Source organism: Protomyctophum parallelum (assembly GCF_964188405.1).
Source record: "Protomyctophum parallelum genome assembly, chromosome: 14".
In the NCBI taxonomy this organism is placed as follows: Eukaryota; Metazoa; Chordata; class Actinopteri; order Myctophiformes; family Myctophidae; genus Protomyctophum; species Protomyctophum parallelum.
Genome location: NC_139709.1, coordinates 29,167,698 through 29,185,442, shown reverse-complemented (window position 1 = coordinate 29,185,442; position 17,745 = coordinate 29,167,698). Strand labels below are relative to the sequence as shown.

Below are 17,745 nucleotides of genomic sequence, written 5' to 3'. Positions count from 1 at the left end.
ATTTCTTCTTATGCCTTGGATGGCAATTGAATGATTTGAGGCATGTTGTTCCAAAAGCATGTTTTGCAAAAATCCACCTGTTGGTGGCGCTAGAGTTAAATTAACTTTGAATTGGGGTGCATGTAAATCTAGGTGTCCTGGCTTGAAATTAAAATGGTTGAGAATCACTGCTAGACAGGTAAAAATCTTGGTATGGCATATCTTCAAACAGGGGTCCGTGGGCTAATTAGTGTCAATTTGGGTGTCCTTGATATGAAAAGGTTTGAGAACTACTGAACTACTGTATACTTCTATACAACCACTCTTGTTTTACCTCTAGACTAAATATCTTTGCATTGTGACGCGTTGTGAGCTTGTGTAGATCTGCTATTTGTGCTGAATTAGCCTCTAGGGGTGCTATACTGTAGCTAAGGCTCACGTGTTTAGTTTGCAGTCCCAGAGATCAAAGCATGACAAAATGGGGTCCTTAAAATTGTGATACGTGAACAGATGGAGACAGAGAGATATGCAAATAACGAACACTTTGTATCTTAAACATCAAGGTCACTGAGATCATACTCAAATTAACTACTTAAACACTATCGTTGCTGACACACGTCTCACACACACACACACACACACACACACACACACACACACTGTGACACACACACACGTGTGACAGCGGACATGGGGATAATTGAGTACATCAAAACACTGCCCATCTCTTCCACCTGATTGACTCCTACAGCATAATCCATCACACACGCACACACGCACACGCACACACACACACACAGGTATGCACACACACACAAGAAGGTGTCCTTGACATACTGTGCCTATAGTGACTTTGGGATATCCTTTGTGCGTGCGACAGTGTGTGCGTGCATGAGTGAGTGCGAGTGAGTGCAAGAGAGAGAGAGAGAAAGAGAGAGAACCAGATGGTTGAATTCAATTAAATATTCAAAAGTGAGAGAAAAACGCCAGTGAGACGGACGGACAGACAGACATGAGGATGGATGTTAGACACACGCAACGTGTTTGGGAGAGAGAGTCCACTGCAATGCAGACAGCGTCAGCATAAGAGCTGTGTGTGTGTGTGTGTGTGTGTGTGTGTGTGTGTGTGTGGGGTAATGTAGTACACTGTTAGCTGGAGTGTTGACTGATCTCTGAGAGGCCCTTGTGGGTCCATTTTCCCCACTCTCACAGTTCAATGAACACTACAGCTGATCTCTATGTAGTTAATTATCAATCAAAATGCATCACAGCCTCTAGACCAGTGGTTTTCAACCAGTGGTCCATGAGGGGGTTCCAGGCGGTTCCTGGTTAAATGATGGAGAGTTGGTAACCAAATGGACCGTTATTAGATCTTTTAACTCTTGAGAGTGTAAAATATGAGTTAAATTATTGTTAAACATGTGCATTAGCCTACTTAATTTACAAGAAGTCCACACAATTAGAGAATGTAGAAGAATTGTTATTTTGATCAACGTTTGCCCGTTATCTCTCCTATGATACCAACATCAATACAGCTGAAATTGTGGACAAAATCATATCGACAAAAGTCTTGGGTCTGAGTCGAGGGTAAATCTCATCAAATGTTGGTCCGTGGCTCAGACGCCGAATAAATAATCCATCTTCAACCGAACGAATGACGAATACATAATGGACCTTGAAATGAAGAAGGTTAAAAACCACTGCTATAGAATTGTACGTTATGTAGTGATTGACCTATTGATTTACAATTCAACGTGTTTTCCAGTCAGAATGAGACTCATGCCTTTGTCATCGTCTCAGTAGTACTGTCTGCAACTCCTTCCCATGGTACACTTCCTTTAGTTTGAACCATAGTACATTCTGTCCTCATCTGCTGATTTCCTACACGGTAAAATCCTCAGTGTTGTTTTCTCCTGTTGAGAGTGAGAGTGTTACAAACATCAAAATGCGTACGCTCTCCGAATTGAAGGGGGTGTGCAAGTGTTAAATGGCTCTCTATTCTAATAATAGTAATGGTAATCATTGCTAAAGACTAGTAACTTCAGCAACTGGGGTCTCCCTCCCTGTCTCGACAGGCAGCTCTTTAGTAAACAGAATAGTCAGGTCAGGATCCCAATTTTATCCAATCAGAAGAGAGGACTGACTATAGAGCGTCGCAGTCCTGCCCCCTTTCATGACGACGTCAGGCCCAGGAAATGTATCCCAATGCATTTTTCCCATAGACAATTCATAAAGTATTTATTTAAAGACCTTTTAAGCGTCGTACGAAGCCAACTCGAGTCGTGGCAAATCATTATAACAAAATTTTGGACCAAACGAATAATTACAAAGAAGAAAAACAACAAAAAAGTGTTGTAACCTGCCGTTTTTTTCTACATTCTAATTCTTTGTTTGGCGCAAAACATTGTGTTTATTGTCATGATTTGTCACGAGGGGGACTGCGACGCTCTATACAGGATGCACTGATATAAACAAGTGAAATTGGAAGTGCTTGTCCCATTAAATTATCACTGAGGATTTCAGTGTCGAGTCAAAGCTGGCAGACCATGTTTGTTGTGTACACTGGGAGTTCCCATGGTGCTGCTGAAGGAACCATACAGTACAGTGTGGTTACACCAGTAACCTAGATGTGTACGGTGACTGTATAATTAGTTCCTACAGTACAGAACGGTGCCGTATACGTCATTCTTGTGTTGTGTTGAGCTGAGACGGACATGTTTGCTCTGTTCCTGTCTGGCTGCTACACAGTGTCGGTGCGTAAGTGGATGCTATAGGAAACCTGTCATTAGACGATGTTTTGCTCCCTCCGGGCCAGGCCTGGGAGGAACATCTATCAACAGAACACACGCACGCATGCTCTCCTCTCTCTGTATGTCACATGCTGTCTGTCTCTCTGTATGTCGCATGCTGTCTGTCTCTCTGTATGTCGCATGCTCTCTGTATGTCGCATGCTGTCTGTCTCTCTGTATGTCGCATGCTGTCTGTCTCTCTGTGTGTCGCATGCTGTCTGTCTCTCTGTATGTCGCATGTTGTCTGTCTCTCTGATATGTCGCATGCTCTCCCTCTCTGTATGTCGCATGCTGTCTGTCTCTCTGTATGTCGCATGCTGTCTGTCTCTCTGTATGTCGCATGCTGTCTGTCTCTCTGTATGTCGCATGCTGTCTGTCTCTCTGTATGTCACATGCTGTCTGTCTCTCTGTATACTGTCTCTCTGTATGTCGCATGCTGTCTGTCTCTGTATACTGTCTCTCTGGCTGTCTCTATGTATGTCGCATGCGGTCTGTCTCTCTGTATGTCTATCTGGCTGTCTGTCTGTCTCTCTGGCTGTCTCTCTGTAGGTCTCTCTGTATGTCTATCTGGCTGTCTCTCTGTCTGTCTCTCTGGTTGTCTGTCTCTCTGTCCGTATCTCTGGTTGTCTGTCTCTCTGTATGTCTCTCTGGTTGTCTGTCTCTCTGCCTGCCTGTCTGTCTTTCTGGCTGTCTTTCTGTACTCTCAGCATCACTGAGGACACACTGACTTAAAGAAAAACTCACGGCTTCGTAATACACAACAGTGTTGGAATACAGTAGGTACTCATAATAATCAGTTATTACCCTTTTGGTGAATTCACGATGATTTTGTGTTTTTGTCGTATTCCTGAGCCAATAATCTGATGACCGTCAATCGGTCAATGGCAGACTCTTTGAGTCACCGCTCTGAATACACGAGTCACGACAGCATGTCACTACATCACCCAACCCCTGTTTGTCCTGTCAGGGTAATGATCGTAAAAGGACCAAAGAGGGAAATAACTGATATCAGCCTTTGAGCTGATACCTGTTATGAGCTTTACAGGGCTGATTAGTCTGTAAGCTGACAAATCGGCGCTGCTGTCAAACACAGCCACCATGGATGCTGCATGTTTTCTCATAATCTTTGTGACTATACCATAAATGATCCCCCAGGCATCTGGCTATGCTCGTTCAATATAAAGATCTAATCCACTGTTTCCCATTATTATGGGTCCCTTTATTTATTTTTTGTCTCCTTCATTTGTTTTTTAATTATTATTTTAAACCATTTTCAAAATGCATCCCCCCCCAAAAAACTAAAAACAAACAAACAAATTATTTCATGAATTCAAAGCAAATTCAAGGATTTTTCAGTACTTTCATGATGATAATACAAGAAAAATCTAAGAAATGTCAATTAGAATTAGTGAAAATAGCCGATCTACAAGCTCACAAGGCGGCGTGAAGCGACGCGTTGTGAGCTTGTAGATCTGCTATTTTCACTAGTTCCCAGGCAAACGTCTAATTTCTCTTTTGGAGCTTTGGAACCACTGATCTAATGGACACAGGACTATGATGGGTTTCCAACGATCTAATATGACGACCATGTCACGCTAGTCTGCGCAGCACATTTATATGGCGTTTCTATTCAGGTTTGTCTCAGTGCATTTGTTTTTGTCCTCCTGTGACTGTGAGCCGCTGAATGAATCAGTGTGTTGTTAATGGAAGCTGCAGGGGTTGCACTGTTACATAGTCTTTTGTGACCCGTCTTGTGTTGTGACTCAAGACTTATTTCGCCATAACCACAAACTGTTTTTTTTGCTAGAGCCCGACAGATGCCAGATTTCTGGGTCTGGTGCTGATCCCGATTACAAATGTTTTTAACCAATAATTGGAATAGGGAAGCTGGGGTTCAACATTAAATAAATTCAATATGGACACGATTATGACGAAATAAATGCGATTAACTCAAATAATTACGATTATGTATTAATTGTGACAAGATGATGGTCAAGATCCTCCACTCACCAGACAGGGATGTCTGGAGCTCTCGCTGGATCTGTTGCCCCCGCGACCCGACTACGGCTAAGCGGTTGAAGATGAATGGATGGCTCAGATCATCCCACTCACCATGTGTATGGGTGTGTTAATTGGTCAGATCTCTTAACCCATTTTGGGCGGGAACCCCTTTTTGTGTTAGCATTATGTTATGCTTTAGCTATTGAAAAATAGCAGATCTACAAGCTCGTAGCACACCACCGAGTGGCGCGCTACGAGCTTGTACGTCTGCTATTTTTGAAAAATCGAAGAACGACTGACATAGAAACATAGCTTTTTCAGAAAACTGTCGGGATTTATAAGACATTTATAGAATCTGATCTCGGGTCAGACCTCTTAACTCACCATGTGTATGGGCGTGTTGGTCAGGTCCCTCTCGGTGACCAGCCGGTCCTGGTCGGTGACGTAGAGGCCCTTCTGGGCCAGGGCCTGGATGACGGCGTTGTGGCCCAGCAGGGGCTTGACGGCGTCGCTGCGGAGGATCAGGCTGCCGGCGCGGCAGTAGAGCTCGGCCGACTGCAGCAGGCACGCCACGGGCGGCTTCAGGTGCTCCTGGCTGTACTGGTCCCTGTAGAACGGCTCCGCCAGCTCCTCCGGGACGGCGTCTATAGCATGATGATGGGGGACAGACGGAAAGGGTTAGGTGTCTGCTCAGTTGGATCATTCAGTATATATAGACGATGAATAAAATGTTACTTTAACCTAATCTATTCTGTATGGTTGAGCAGTGGGGGGCGGCCCGCAGTGGCTCAGTATAGTGCGGCCGGATGGGAACCGCGATGTTTCCCAGTTCAATATAGGGATCCCCCAGAGTTACTGTCGAAAGTGTCATTGAGCAAGAGTAAGCCTCGCCGAGCCATGAGGCCCATATAGGGCAGGACACTATATCCTGTTTCTGTAGCGTGGGGCAGCTTGATGTACAAGTACACCCCCAGGATATAATGTACAAGTACACCCCCTGGACATGACGCCAGTATGTCGCCGGGGACTTAATCCCAAACCAACCCTTGATGCTGAGTGTCTTTGGTATATGACGCGGCCGGGGATCGAACCCCGACCTCAGGGCGGACACTCTAACCACAGCTAAGGCCACTTAGCTGTTGAGCAAGACACTAGTAGGTGTGATTCCATTAAGCCTTTGCGAAAATAGGAAGCGTATGTTCATTAAGTCGAAAAAATAAATGTGCATTGTCTCTTTTTCTCTGTTTCCATCCACTGATTATTCGACTCATGGGAGATACAAAATAAGTTCATGAAATAAGCAGTGTGGCACTATTTTGCCAGTGAAGTGAGCCTTACCGTTATATGACATATATTTTTCTTTTAGATTTAGGCTATACAAAAATATTATACACGGACTGCCTGGTTGGCAATTGGGCTACAAGTCCTTTATGCTGTGCAGAGGCTGTCCGAGGACAGGTTTTTGTCCATCGGCTCCTAGGAATTTAATTAACTATTAACCCATTTTGACCTGAGATCAGATTCTAAAAATGTCTTCTGACAGTTTTCTGAAAAAGCTATGTTTCTATGTCAGTCATTCTTCGATTTCTCTAAAATAGCAGACCTACAAGCTCGTAGTGCGCCACTCTGTGCCGTGCTATGAGCTTGTAGATCTGCTATTTCTCAATAGCTAAAGCATAACATAATGCTAACACCAAAAGGGGTTCCCGCCCAAAATGGGAGCTGGTACAGTAAGACTAGAATCACTAGATTGTAGCCTAAATATTAAAGTAGGCCTAATTTCCTTAGGCCTTTCTATTTAAGGGACATTTAACTATAAGCCGAACACATTAATAAATAATAGCCTAAAGATGTTGTTCTCCCTGACAGCCTGCTGCTCCTCGCAAACACAATGAACACACACAGAAACAGATACACATACATGTATCCGCCCTATAGCTTACTGTTGCCTGATTTGTGCTTCTTGCCACCATGGTATAAAACTGATTCAACGCATCTCATCCGCTGTGATATTGTAGACTTTAGGCTACTGTACATAAATGTTATCTGTGCCACATGCAACGTGCGACAAAAGCAATCCAAGTTTATGAGTTGAACTTGTAGGCTATATATTCGGGGCACATGATGTAGCCTACGTCGGGGCTCGATTGGAGCGTAGCGTTTATAGATTGATTGATTGCAGCTGTAAAACAGTTGTGTAGCTGTAACTTGTGTTTCATCAATGAATATAAGAATAGATGAAGCATGCATGGATCGAATAGCCTGCAGGGACCATGCAGGGCCAGGCACGTTATATACAAGTTTTAAAACATCCTTAATTGGCGGGGAATATTCTATATGGACAAATTGGACATATAGCGTTGTGTGTGTGTGTGTGTGTGTTTGTCCCTATAATAAAGTGTTCGCAAGTGTTTCCAACTTTCCATACCCCATTTGCGCATTTCACTTTTTCGATATAGCCCCAAAATCCACCACCTTCAAGTGTTTTTGCGAAAAATTCGCAGACTTTTTAGGTGTTTCCATCCAGGAGATTTTGCGCAAGAGCCTTAATGCGCAAAAAACGGCTTTATGGAAACACACCTGGGGGCTATATCTTGCGCCACCCCTTAACCCTTATCCCTAAACTTTTAAAATAGTTAAAATAGCTGATCTACAAGCTCACAACGTGTAGCTGTAGATCGGCTAGTTGAACTATTTAAAAATGATTTTCAAAATAGTAAAAAAAAAAAGGCAAATGAGTTTAGGGATAAGGAATAAGGGTGGTCGCAAAATGGAGCCCTGAACCCCTAATTGCTCCCGATGTGCAGCTTGGTGCCTTGCATGGTTTCCACCGCCATCAGGGCATGAATGTGTGTATGAATGGGTGCACCTTTTCACCATTATCTCAACCAGTGGTTAATTTATAATATACTAACATACATCTATGTTAAAAACTAAATCGGTCAACGTCCTGAATAGGCATAGGGTATGTTAAGCAACACATGTGCAGTGGACTGGAGGTGGTCTCCCGCTCTCCCTATACCCTTCTATCCAGATATTTACACCCTGGTGTCGGGTATAGGACACCTACTTGGTTGACAATGTCAGTAAAGTTATTTGAAGCATTACTGTAGTTCGGACATCGTTGCAAATAATCGCGGCTGTAAAGTAATTGCCTCGTACTGAAAAGGCAATAAGTAGGGCTTAGTTCACACACAGGCCCACAAAAATGTCACGCACCAAAAATAGCTGATCTACAAGTAATGTAGAACTGCTATGTTTGGTAAGTGACTAAGTACAAATCACTGCCACAGCTGATGAGTGCTGGTGATGATGCATGATGGGTAAACGATGCATGATGGGTAAATGTATTTAGTGTTTTGTTAAGTAAACACAGGGCAAGGTTACCGTATCCTGAGATGAAACCGTAAACGGATATAAACTGCTGAGTTCTGCTGAGTCTTCAAACTTTTGAGGCACATTTGCGGTCTAGAAAGTAGACTATTAAACCCGGGGACGAGAGACCACAGCACCCTCGCTGTTGCATCATGGTCAAGGCTTCGAACACAACAGTGACGAACAGCAGTCAGTCACTGCGGCAGTTAATTACACAGCAGTCTTACGGTGGTCTTTATTGTGGAACAGAAATGGGTTGGCGAGGCAAGAGGAGCATTAAAGAGCTGCAATCTGCGGCCGGTGACGTCTTACGTCGTATAGTAGTAGGAAACGGGATCAGTGGTCTGCATGCGAGGGGTCCTCACTAGTATAGTAGTAGGAAACGGAATCAGTGGTCTGCATGCGAGGGGTCCTCACTAGTATAGTAGTAGGAAACAGGATCAGTGGTCTGCATGCGAGGGGTGTGTGTGTGTGTGTGTGTGTGTGTGTGTGTGTGTGTGTGTGAAACACTCTGTGCTGTCCACTCTAATCGTGTTACCTCACACAGTAAATCAGATTTGTAGGAAATTGCTGGACGCACACGCAAACACAAACACGCACACAGTCACTCACACACCCTGATGCAGCACATGTGTGTCTCAAGGGAACTAGTGGCCAGCAACCGCTATCAGTACTTACAATCATTCCACCAAAAGGACAAGAGGCCAGGCTCACTCACAGTCCAACACAGTAGCAAGTGGGTTTTTTTAATACTAGACTTTTATCTGACGATTTTGTAACAATTTTTTTCACCTGGTGCCAATTGCCTAAGCTGTAACCCTGGGTGCTATACAATCCCTCTGCCAACCTGGGGAGAGCCCCAAACTAAGCTCATCCTTCCTGAGTTGTGAGCTTTCTTCAATGCATGAGGAGTGAGCAGGCTGCTTCTTATCACCTGACAGGGGGGGGGGGAGTTTCCCCGGTAGGACGTACTGTAGCACGTGGAAGAAACACGTTATTCCAACCAGTTCCTTTCCCCTCCATCAGGCTGGCCAGGGGGAGGCAGTACAGAGACCAGACTTACTGCATGTTTTTTGTGAGGGTACCTAACCTAAGGGCTATAGGGGACCCGGGGAGAACATGCAAATGCAAACTCCACTGCACCCAGGTTAGAAGTAACACGACCCCTGTGACCACAGCGAGTGTACAAAATTTAATGGAACTAAATGGACCTGTACGCGTCCATTTACTGTAGTTCCACTTGCACAATGCAACAACAACATCCTGAACTATTCTGGGAAGATGATGGTCAGACGTTAGAGTGGTTATTTAATAATGAAGTATTTAGGACGGCACAGTTTGTTTCTAGAGCCTGGCGTAGAAGACAATCCCAGCTCTTCAAGTACTGTAGGTCCATGTGTCTCCTGTTACAGGCCTAATGGTGTATTTTATTTTATGTTATGTTTTATGTTATGTATATTATCATATGTAATTTGCCTTGTAAGGATCTGGGGTGTATTCGTTAGGTCGCTTGATCATTGTTTGCAAACTTATCGTCATGTAAACTGTAAAAGGTGTCCTGTAAGTCCATGGGCTGGGCTTCTTCGGAAGCGTGACACTTAAAGAAAGAATCAATCAATCAATCTGTACACTCTTTGGGGTTAAGCATTCTACTATGCATACTTTAAGGGGGACTCTCAATAATAATAAAAACAAGTATCTTAATAAAAAATAGTTGTTTATTTGTTTCTTCCTTCCTTTCCTTATCTATAATTACTCACAAAGTTAATTATAGACGTTTAGCGAGTTTGGCGGGCTATAGTAATCGTCCCCGGGTCTCTGTTCTGGTATAGCGTAACTTGAACTGTAATATGCACTGCATTGAAGCTTTATGCATCCCACATGTGCCATCACATGATGAGTCAGACGCTCCTCTGTGTGTGTGTGTGTGTGTGTGTGTGTGTGTGTGTGTGTGTGTGTGTGTGTGTGTGTGTGTGTGTCTGTCACACACACATTTGTAAAGTTATGCGTTTCGGTGGTGGGTTTGTATTCCTTGTGTGTGGGGTCATTTCCTCTCTCCTTGCCTGTGAATCACACTTGGGAAGAAGGTGGGTGGGGGGGGGGCTGAAAGGTTTCTTAAAGATACAGCTCCCTAGACTTACAGCCGACAACACAGCAATACTATACGACAGCTATAAGCGCTGTACATTATATGGATTTGACTAAATAAGTGTCACATACTGTAGCTCTGTATTCTGATTGTAATCATCGCTATACTGCCCTACAAAGCCAAAGTGCAGTAACTCTGGGGGGGAAATGGCCGATAATGGATTTAATAGTGTTTCATCTGGTCAGCCAAATGATACATCTGCAAATAAGTGATATTACACTACAATATGTTCTTGAGGTAATTGTTTATCCCCCAAAATCACAAAGGCTAATTTGAATTTGGGAGGTCAGGAGGATACTGTAGTCAATTTCTTCCTGGACTGGGGCACTCTGGTTGTTTACTAAAGAGCTGGCGAGATGGAGAGACTCCCTGTTACACACTTATATTAGCTAGGATTTCTTTCAGAGAGCTTTAGCTTAACAGAAAACGTTTTATCTTTTAACACAATTTGAATTGAAACTCACAGTATACTTTTAAATCAACCGAAACAACACCAGTCCATGCCACAAAGAAGCTATTAAACTAAAAACCTCGAGGCGGTTTGGCATGGCCGCGATGGGAGGCAGCCTGAGCCTTATCTGGGTCTGTGTCGACACTCGACAGTGTTTAGCATCTAGACTAGTTTAGCCCCCCCACCCAGAGAGATGAAAAGGGACGATGGAAGGAAAGGGCCAGGCGTTTTACTTTTACCACTTCAACAACTACTTAACAGCCAGTTCCCCGTTGTACGTACGTACGCCAACATCCAGTCACAACTAGCAACAACTGTTCAAACAAGTAAAGTCACCCATCTGTTGTTAGAATGTCCATTATGCTTGACTGGTAGCAGCAGCAGCAGAAGCCAGGCTTTGATGAAAAAGGTTATTTCAATTCATTTAGAAAATGTTACTGCTTGAGGGGAGGCACTTTTCAGAGAGGCGTAATACAAAAGCACAATCAATCTACAGTCCTACTTTGAAGAAAGTTTCTTTGGAAAGCAATTCTTCTAAGATGCAAACACATATTTTGTTTCTGTGTGACCTATATTGTGTGCATCTGACAACTAACTTGCCCAACCACTCATTTAAACCCTAGTTAAATGGGGTCACCCAGGGCTCTATTCTAGGTATTTCCCTCTTCACCAAATAGGAGATCTACCCAGCTTAACTTGTAGATCTGCTATTTTTGCCAAATGTTCACCCCAAGAACAGGGTCGATATAGGGTTCATGTGGTAAATGTTAATGAGCCGTACAGAAGCAGAAAAAACACTTATTGTGGGCAGCCCGTAGGGTTCATGAAAAAGCTGCATCGTCAAGGGAAAAAAAAGCCTCTCCTTTGTGTCAACCATCAAAGAGGAAATGGACAGGAAGTAGCTAGCTGCCACAGGAAGTCCAGACATGGGACGGACTGCTCCCCTGGAGACGTCCGGGGCACAACTCGGCAACACAGCGAAAAACCCAGCAGTCAGCATTACTCCTAGTAGCTTAGTACTCATTCTTAGAAAGAATATTTAGCATTACCTTCTTCACAACAACACACATTTGACAGCTACAGCACAATCATACTGCCGTACAACGTTATAAGACCTGGGATGCATCTGTGTCACCTTAGCTTTTAACCACTTTAACCATTATTTTTTTTAACTTTAGCTATATTGAAAAAATAGCAGATATACAAGCCCATAGCGGCACCGAGTGCCACGCTATGAGCTTTCTTTGAATATACATTATTTGACAGCAAATGATTTTAACTCGTATCTTTGGGGAGGTCCCTGGCTGGAAGGAACAACATATTTTCAAATGGGGGTCGGATGCCAATTCCATATAATTCTTGGGGACCTTGACATGAAATAGTTTGAGAACGACTGATATAGAAACAGTTTTTTTAGAAGACATTTGTCAAATCTGGCCTCAGGTCCAATCTGTATATTTGTTAATACAATATATCTGAAGGGGTTGGTCTCGCTACTCTTCCACTAAACCACATTAGTCTCGCGTAGCCAGATGATGATCGGAGATCTCTGCCGATAACATCTGGTGACATCTAAATTATAGGGACTAAAACTGGGTAGACACTGACTACTTCTCTGACAAGACTGTATACCGACCGATTCATCTCTGTCTCTGACTAATTAGTTACTTGACTGTGTGCTATATAATGTTTTAAAACTGTTTAATATATCTGTCAGATTCAACTATAGACTCAAGACATTTTCCAGTTTAAAATCTGTCATATTTGTTGAGTGACACAGATGTGCAACAAAGTATACATGAATTGGTATAGATTGAGATACCAATGATCGCTGACCTTGATTAAAACTCTGTGTATCCCTCCTTCAGTGGTGAGTTGAAGGTTTGCGATGCATGTAAGCCAGGCCAAAGGCAATGCACCGAACACTACCTGGCTGTCACCATTGACAGTAAGTCAGTGACTGTGACATTGGTGCCATAACCCAGGTGAATTAGGCTTCAGCTCTACGGCAGTACAATACAGCCACTCTGGTTTACAGTAGTATTAAAGTGATTTACCTATGTGTGACCAAGCCCCTTGGCCTTGCCGCAATTTCACGTTTAACCCATATAAGACCTGAAGCTGATTTTTTTTTAAAGCCTTCTTAATCAATACTCACACTTTAATCACACTTTCAAGATTTTTCAAAAATGTTCAAAAATAGCAGATGAACATTGTACAGTATTTGTATTTGCTATTTTTGAATAGCCAACGCTAACATCCAAAATGACAACACCTTCCCGGTTATAATGGGTTAAGGACTAGTTTCAAAACTGAAATAAAATCATGTTTGTTCATTTACTTTTTGTTAATGTTTCGTGCCCAAAATATCAATACCATGGTTGAACTTGAAAGTGATTAGGTTACAGCGGCAGATTTCAGATGGATCCTCTTCAGTCAGAGTATTGAACTTTAAAATAACACTCAGGATGTTCCTGCACGCTGTGGTTAGGTGAAGCCATGGCAGTCAGCACGCACTGCCTCTGATGTATCCATTTAGCATGATTAAAAATCAATGCTGATCCTGGTCACATTTAATTAGATAAGTGATAATGGCTCCTAGTTAATGGTAGTTTATTGTTGGGCCTACACATACACCATGTCCCCTGGGACTACAAAGCCCAACACAGCCTCTGTGTTGTGATTGTAATTGACACCTACTGTCACGACTCTGAGTCACTGTGACGTGCACGTATGCACACACACGCACCACACACACACACACACACACACACACACACACACACACACACACACACACACACACACACACACACACATTCAAACACCCTTCTTCATTCCGTAAGTTTCCCCAACCGGGATTTGAACCCGACTCTCCCGTGTGAGAGACCAAACCTTTACCTCTATTCTGAGATGGCATCCCGGGTGCAGTACGTAGTTCAGACAAGTCATTGGTCCGACAAATGACAACCCACCTCATCTCCTAACCTAACCATAACCGCAAGCACGGGAGCAGACTAGCAGACGCTAGTCCGACATGCGGATGAATTTCGGACTAATGCCGTCTGAAAAGCGTCCACCTCCCGGCATCCCTGCTTACCAAGGAGGAAAGCTATTGCGCCTATATGAGCTTCATGGGCAGTACAACTTGTCCACCAGTAGACGCCCTACCGTCATCAGGGTGTACATTTCTCAATGGAAGAGTGTCAGTATAGGGAGTCCACCTCTGGCTCCAACCACTGTATTAGTTATACTGTATACTACTCCATACAGACTGGTTAAAATAGCTGTTATTCATTCATTCATTGCAAGTTGTGGATTGCAGCATTGAATCTGGGGCTTGGCATCACCAGATACATCCGAACTAGGCCAAGTGCTAACTGTGGGCCGGTTCTGAATTGGGCCACAGTTCTCAGTGGCGCTGGAAGCTGGATGTGTGTCACCACCAGGGAAGGGAAGGAAAAAATGAGCCAGTGGTCGTGGTGCCGTTTGCTAACGGCCCGCAGGTGTGCCGTGGTGCATACAGTACTGTATGTGTGGAGGTAGACTGGCGCTAATTTGTAACCACTTTCAGAAATAACAAAAATTGACAAATCTACAAGCTCACGGTACGTTGTGAGCTTGTAGATTATAGCATAATCTTGGCGCCATGACATAATATCATACGCAAACACTCTGTGAAAACAGCAGACCTACAAGCTCGGATATCTTTTCCAAAGAGATTTGGTGTGTAGACTGTAGAGGGGGAAAATGGGGTGACCAAGTACAGATCCCTGGGGGACTCAACTCGGTCAGCGAAGTATATACTTTAGGGGTTTTAAGTGTTAAAGATGCTGAGAGGATTTCTGCTATACTGGCACACAGACTCTAATAACTCTTACTGTATTTCATCACTGCAGCAGCGCTGGGCATAGGAGTGAGACTGGACTAATCAGCCAGACTAGCATACAGAAGCACATGGTGTACCCTAACGAATCATGCACACACACACACACACACACACACGCACGAGGAATGGAACGCAGTGCTTGTCGCTTATCTCTAGATGTGTGACCTGCTCAGTGAGAGCAGACATACCCACCGGGTCTCTTTCTAGCATTTTATCTCGGTTTAAGAGGTTGAGTAATGTTGTTCTTTTTATATTTCTCTGTCCGCAACTCTCTCTCTCTCTCTCTCTCTCTCAGACTCTCTCTGTCTGCCTCTGTTTCTCTGTCTCTCTATGTCTCTCTATCTATGTCTCTCTCTCTCTCTCTCTCTCACTCTGTCTGTCTGCCTCTGTTTCTCTGTCTCTCTGTGTGTGTGTGTGTGTGTGTGTGTGTGTGTGTGTGTGTGTCTCTCTCTCTCTCTCTCTCTCTCTCTCTCTCTCTCTCTCTCTCTCTCTCTCTCTCGTCCTTGGGGGGAGTGCCTGTTAAAAGCATTCATTAATAGATGGCGTTTTAAGTCCCCTGAGTAAAGCTCTGCTCAGTGAGTAGACTGACTGACTGGATGGAATCAGTCCATCTATGAGGCCAGGTTTCCAGTTTCCACACCACACTGAAGCCAGGACGCACGCACACACACACACACACACACACACACACACACACACACACACACACACACACACGACCGCTGTGTCCGTCACACTCACACACAACATCTACATCAACAACAACACAGGCAGTGTCACAGCTGTAAGCCAAGGCCTTCCAGGTGTACATGGGAACTAGAGTGGAATAACCACAACTACAGTGTGTGAGTGTACACAGATGTACCAGTAGAAGGCAAGCATCAGCTATCATTATGTTAATTGGCACACATGGTTCTCAAAGTGTGGCCCGGAGACGCTCAGGGTTCCAGGGGGTCACCAGCAAAATGAAGGAAACTTTAAAGATGTTTTACTTTTTTGCTATTCAAAAATGTCGACCCATATGTTTGACAAACTCATATGGGGGTCCCCTGGCACAAACTGTTGTCCTTGACGCCTTGATATGATTTTTTTTCTGAATCACCGAATTAGAAGACATGAGCTCAGCTGTGCCACACTAAAGGCTTGCAGGAGAGAGAGAGAGAGAGAGAGAAAGAGAGAGAGTTATTTACTATGGAGTATGGACTTATATAATAGACAGGGCCTGGTCTACTTAAGTGGATAGTAGTAGCATACTAGCCTGGCCATATACCAAGTTAGAGACAATTAGCAAGCAACAAGTTTAACCAATGGCAGTCAGTGTGTCACTGACACACACACACACACACACACACACACACACACACACACACACACACACTCTATGATGAATTCCTGTTCTGTTCTTTACCTACAGAGAGATGTCTATTTGTATGTCTTTAAATGTTTTGATGAATTGAACAATGTGGACCCTGTTGTAAACAAGTGTAATGCTTAATTGGGTCGTCCACTCACAGTTGACAGTCTTTGTATTGAGTTTGTGCTTAAAATGTACTGTAAATTCTACAAACTGTTAATAAAGATTTCAATCAATCAATCAATCAATCACACACACACACACACACACACACACACACACACACACACACACACACAGAGACATCAATGACAATTAGGCTACTGATCAAATCTGTGTGTTTACAAAATCCCCAGGCAGTTATTTATTTTCTCATATCCTTTATGTGAGTCGTGAGTCATGTTACAGCCAGCTATAGCGTGCCCTGTTTATATAGGTAGGCCTACCGGTCAAATTAAAAAGAATCCCCCGGTCCCATCCATGACTAGAATTTTGAAAATAAGCGGCACCATACCCGATCCGAACGCCTTGGCCACCAGCCATGTCAGGCTACATGATGTCTTGGCCCTGGTGAAGTCATAGTGATCGAACGTCTTGATCGTGGGCACTATGAAGGTCCGTCTCAGCACGCCGTCTACCACCGCATCATCGCCCATGATGTCCTGCCTCTGTACCCGGCCAGGACGGCCCTGCTTCCCGCTGATGTCCTGCCTCTGTACCCGGCCAGGACGACCCTGCTTCCCCTTGCTTGCCTTCAACAACTGCTGCTGCTGCCTAGTCAGTCTGCTGGAATTCCACCGATGACATCCCGTCCGGAGGAATTCGATGCACCAAATTTCCCTTTCCTAAAAAGAAAAAAAAAACTTTGAATGCTGCCTGGAAAAGAACAACGAACGCACGCAGGCAATCTACACCAACTGCAGCCTTCTTTAACCCGTTACATGTGGAAAAGAACCGGCCTATAATCCTCAGTCAGTGTGTCATGTCCATATCAAATATGTCCCGATATTAAACCCTGCAGCTGTGATGAAGTTTGTAGCGTTCGTATAGCCAGGAAGGAATCGTAGCGGTTTTCTTCGCCTGCTGCACATTCCCAGCCCGGGCGTTATTATCTGATCTCCAGGTTGTCCAGCATAGCGGATCGTACAGGAATAGGAATAGGATGCTGTTTATATACCAGGCCGTTGGCAAGACTCATGCAGGGACGTTCAATCCATTCAAAACAACACGGCTTCACAAAACATGTGGCAGAAACTTCTCCTTGATGTCCATGATGATGATGGTCGTTATTTTGTAGGCTGTCTTTCTAAATGTTCTCAGACTCTGTGTCTCTCAGCCTAGCTCTCTCTCTCTCTCTCTCTCTCTCTCTGCGCCTTTCCTATTCCTGCCGCACTCTGTGGAACGGGAACGGCACGGCGGACGAGAGCGCGCGCAGTGCGCATGTGCGCTCCACCCAGCCTTAAGTCAGTCGGTCAGAACAGAACGCATCTATCCATCATCGCATCCCATCATCGCGCGCCGACACAATAGCCGATCTGCAAGCTCACAAGGCGTCGCTTTCGCGACGCGTTGTGAGCTTGTAGATCGGCTATCTCTCCCCCCCCCCCCCCCCCCCGGCGCCGGCGGGGTTCGACACCATCGTACGACGGTGCGTAAATGAGGCAGCATTTTGACGAACGATGATTCAAATCCTGCTTCATCCTTCTCTCTCTCACACACTCCTTGCAGAGGTTGGAGACAGTCACAGACTGTATACTG

At 44.3% G+C, this 17,745-nt stretch overlaps 1 protein-coding gene across 3 annotated transcripts in view; it reads right to left on the bottom strand.

Moving 5' to 3' along the window:
* Positions 1–17,317, bottom strand: part of camsap2b (calmodulin regulated spectrin-associated protein family, member 2b) — an 82,263-nt gene extending 64,946 nt beyond the window's left edge. For all 3 annotated transcript variants that reach the window (XM_083781579.1, XM_083781580.1, XM_083781581.1), the window contains exons 1-3: positions 17,165–17,317; positions 16,502–16,832; positions 5,154–5,413 (exon numbers count right to left, since the gene is read on the bottom strand). In XM_083781579.1, coding sequence (XP_083637705.1) covers positions 5,154–5,413; positions 16,502–16,832; positions 17,165–17,185 — 612 coding nt within the window. In that variant the 5' untranslated portion in view covers positions 17,186–17,317. The remainder of the gene's footprint in view (positions 1–5,153; positions 5,414–16,501; positions 16,833–17,164) is intronic.
* Between the last annotated feature and the right edge of the window lie 428 nt (positions 17,318–17,745).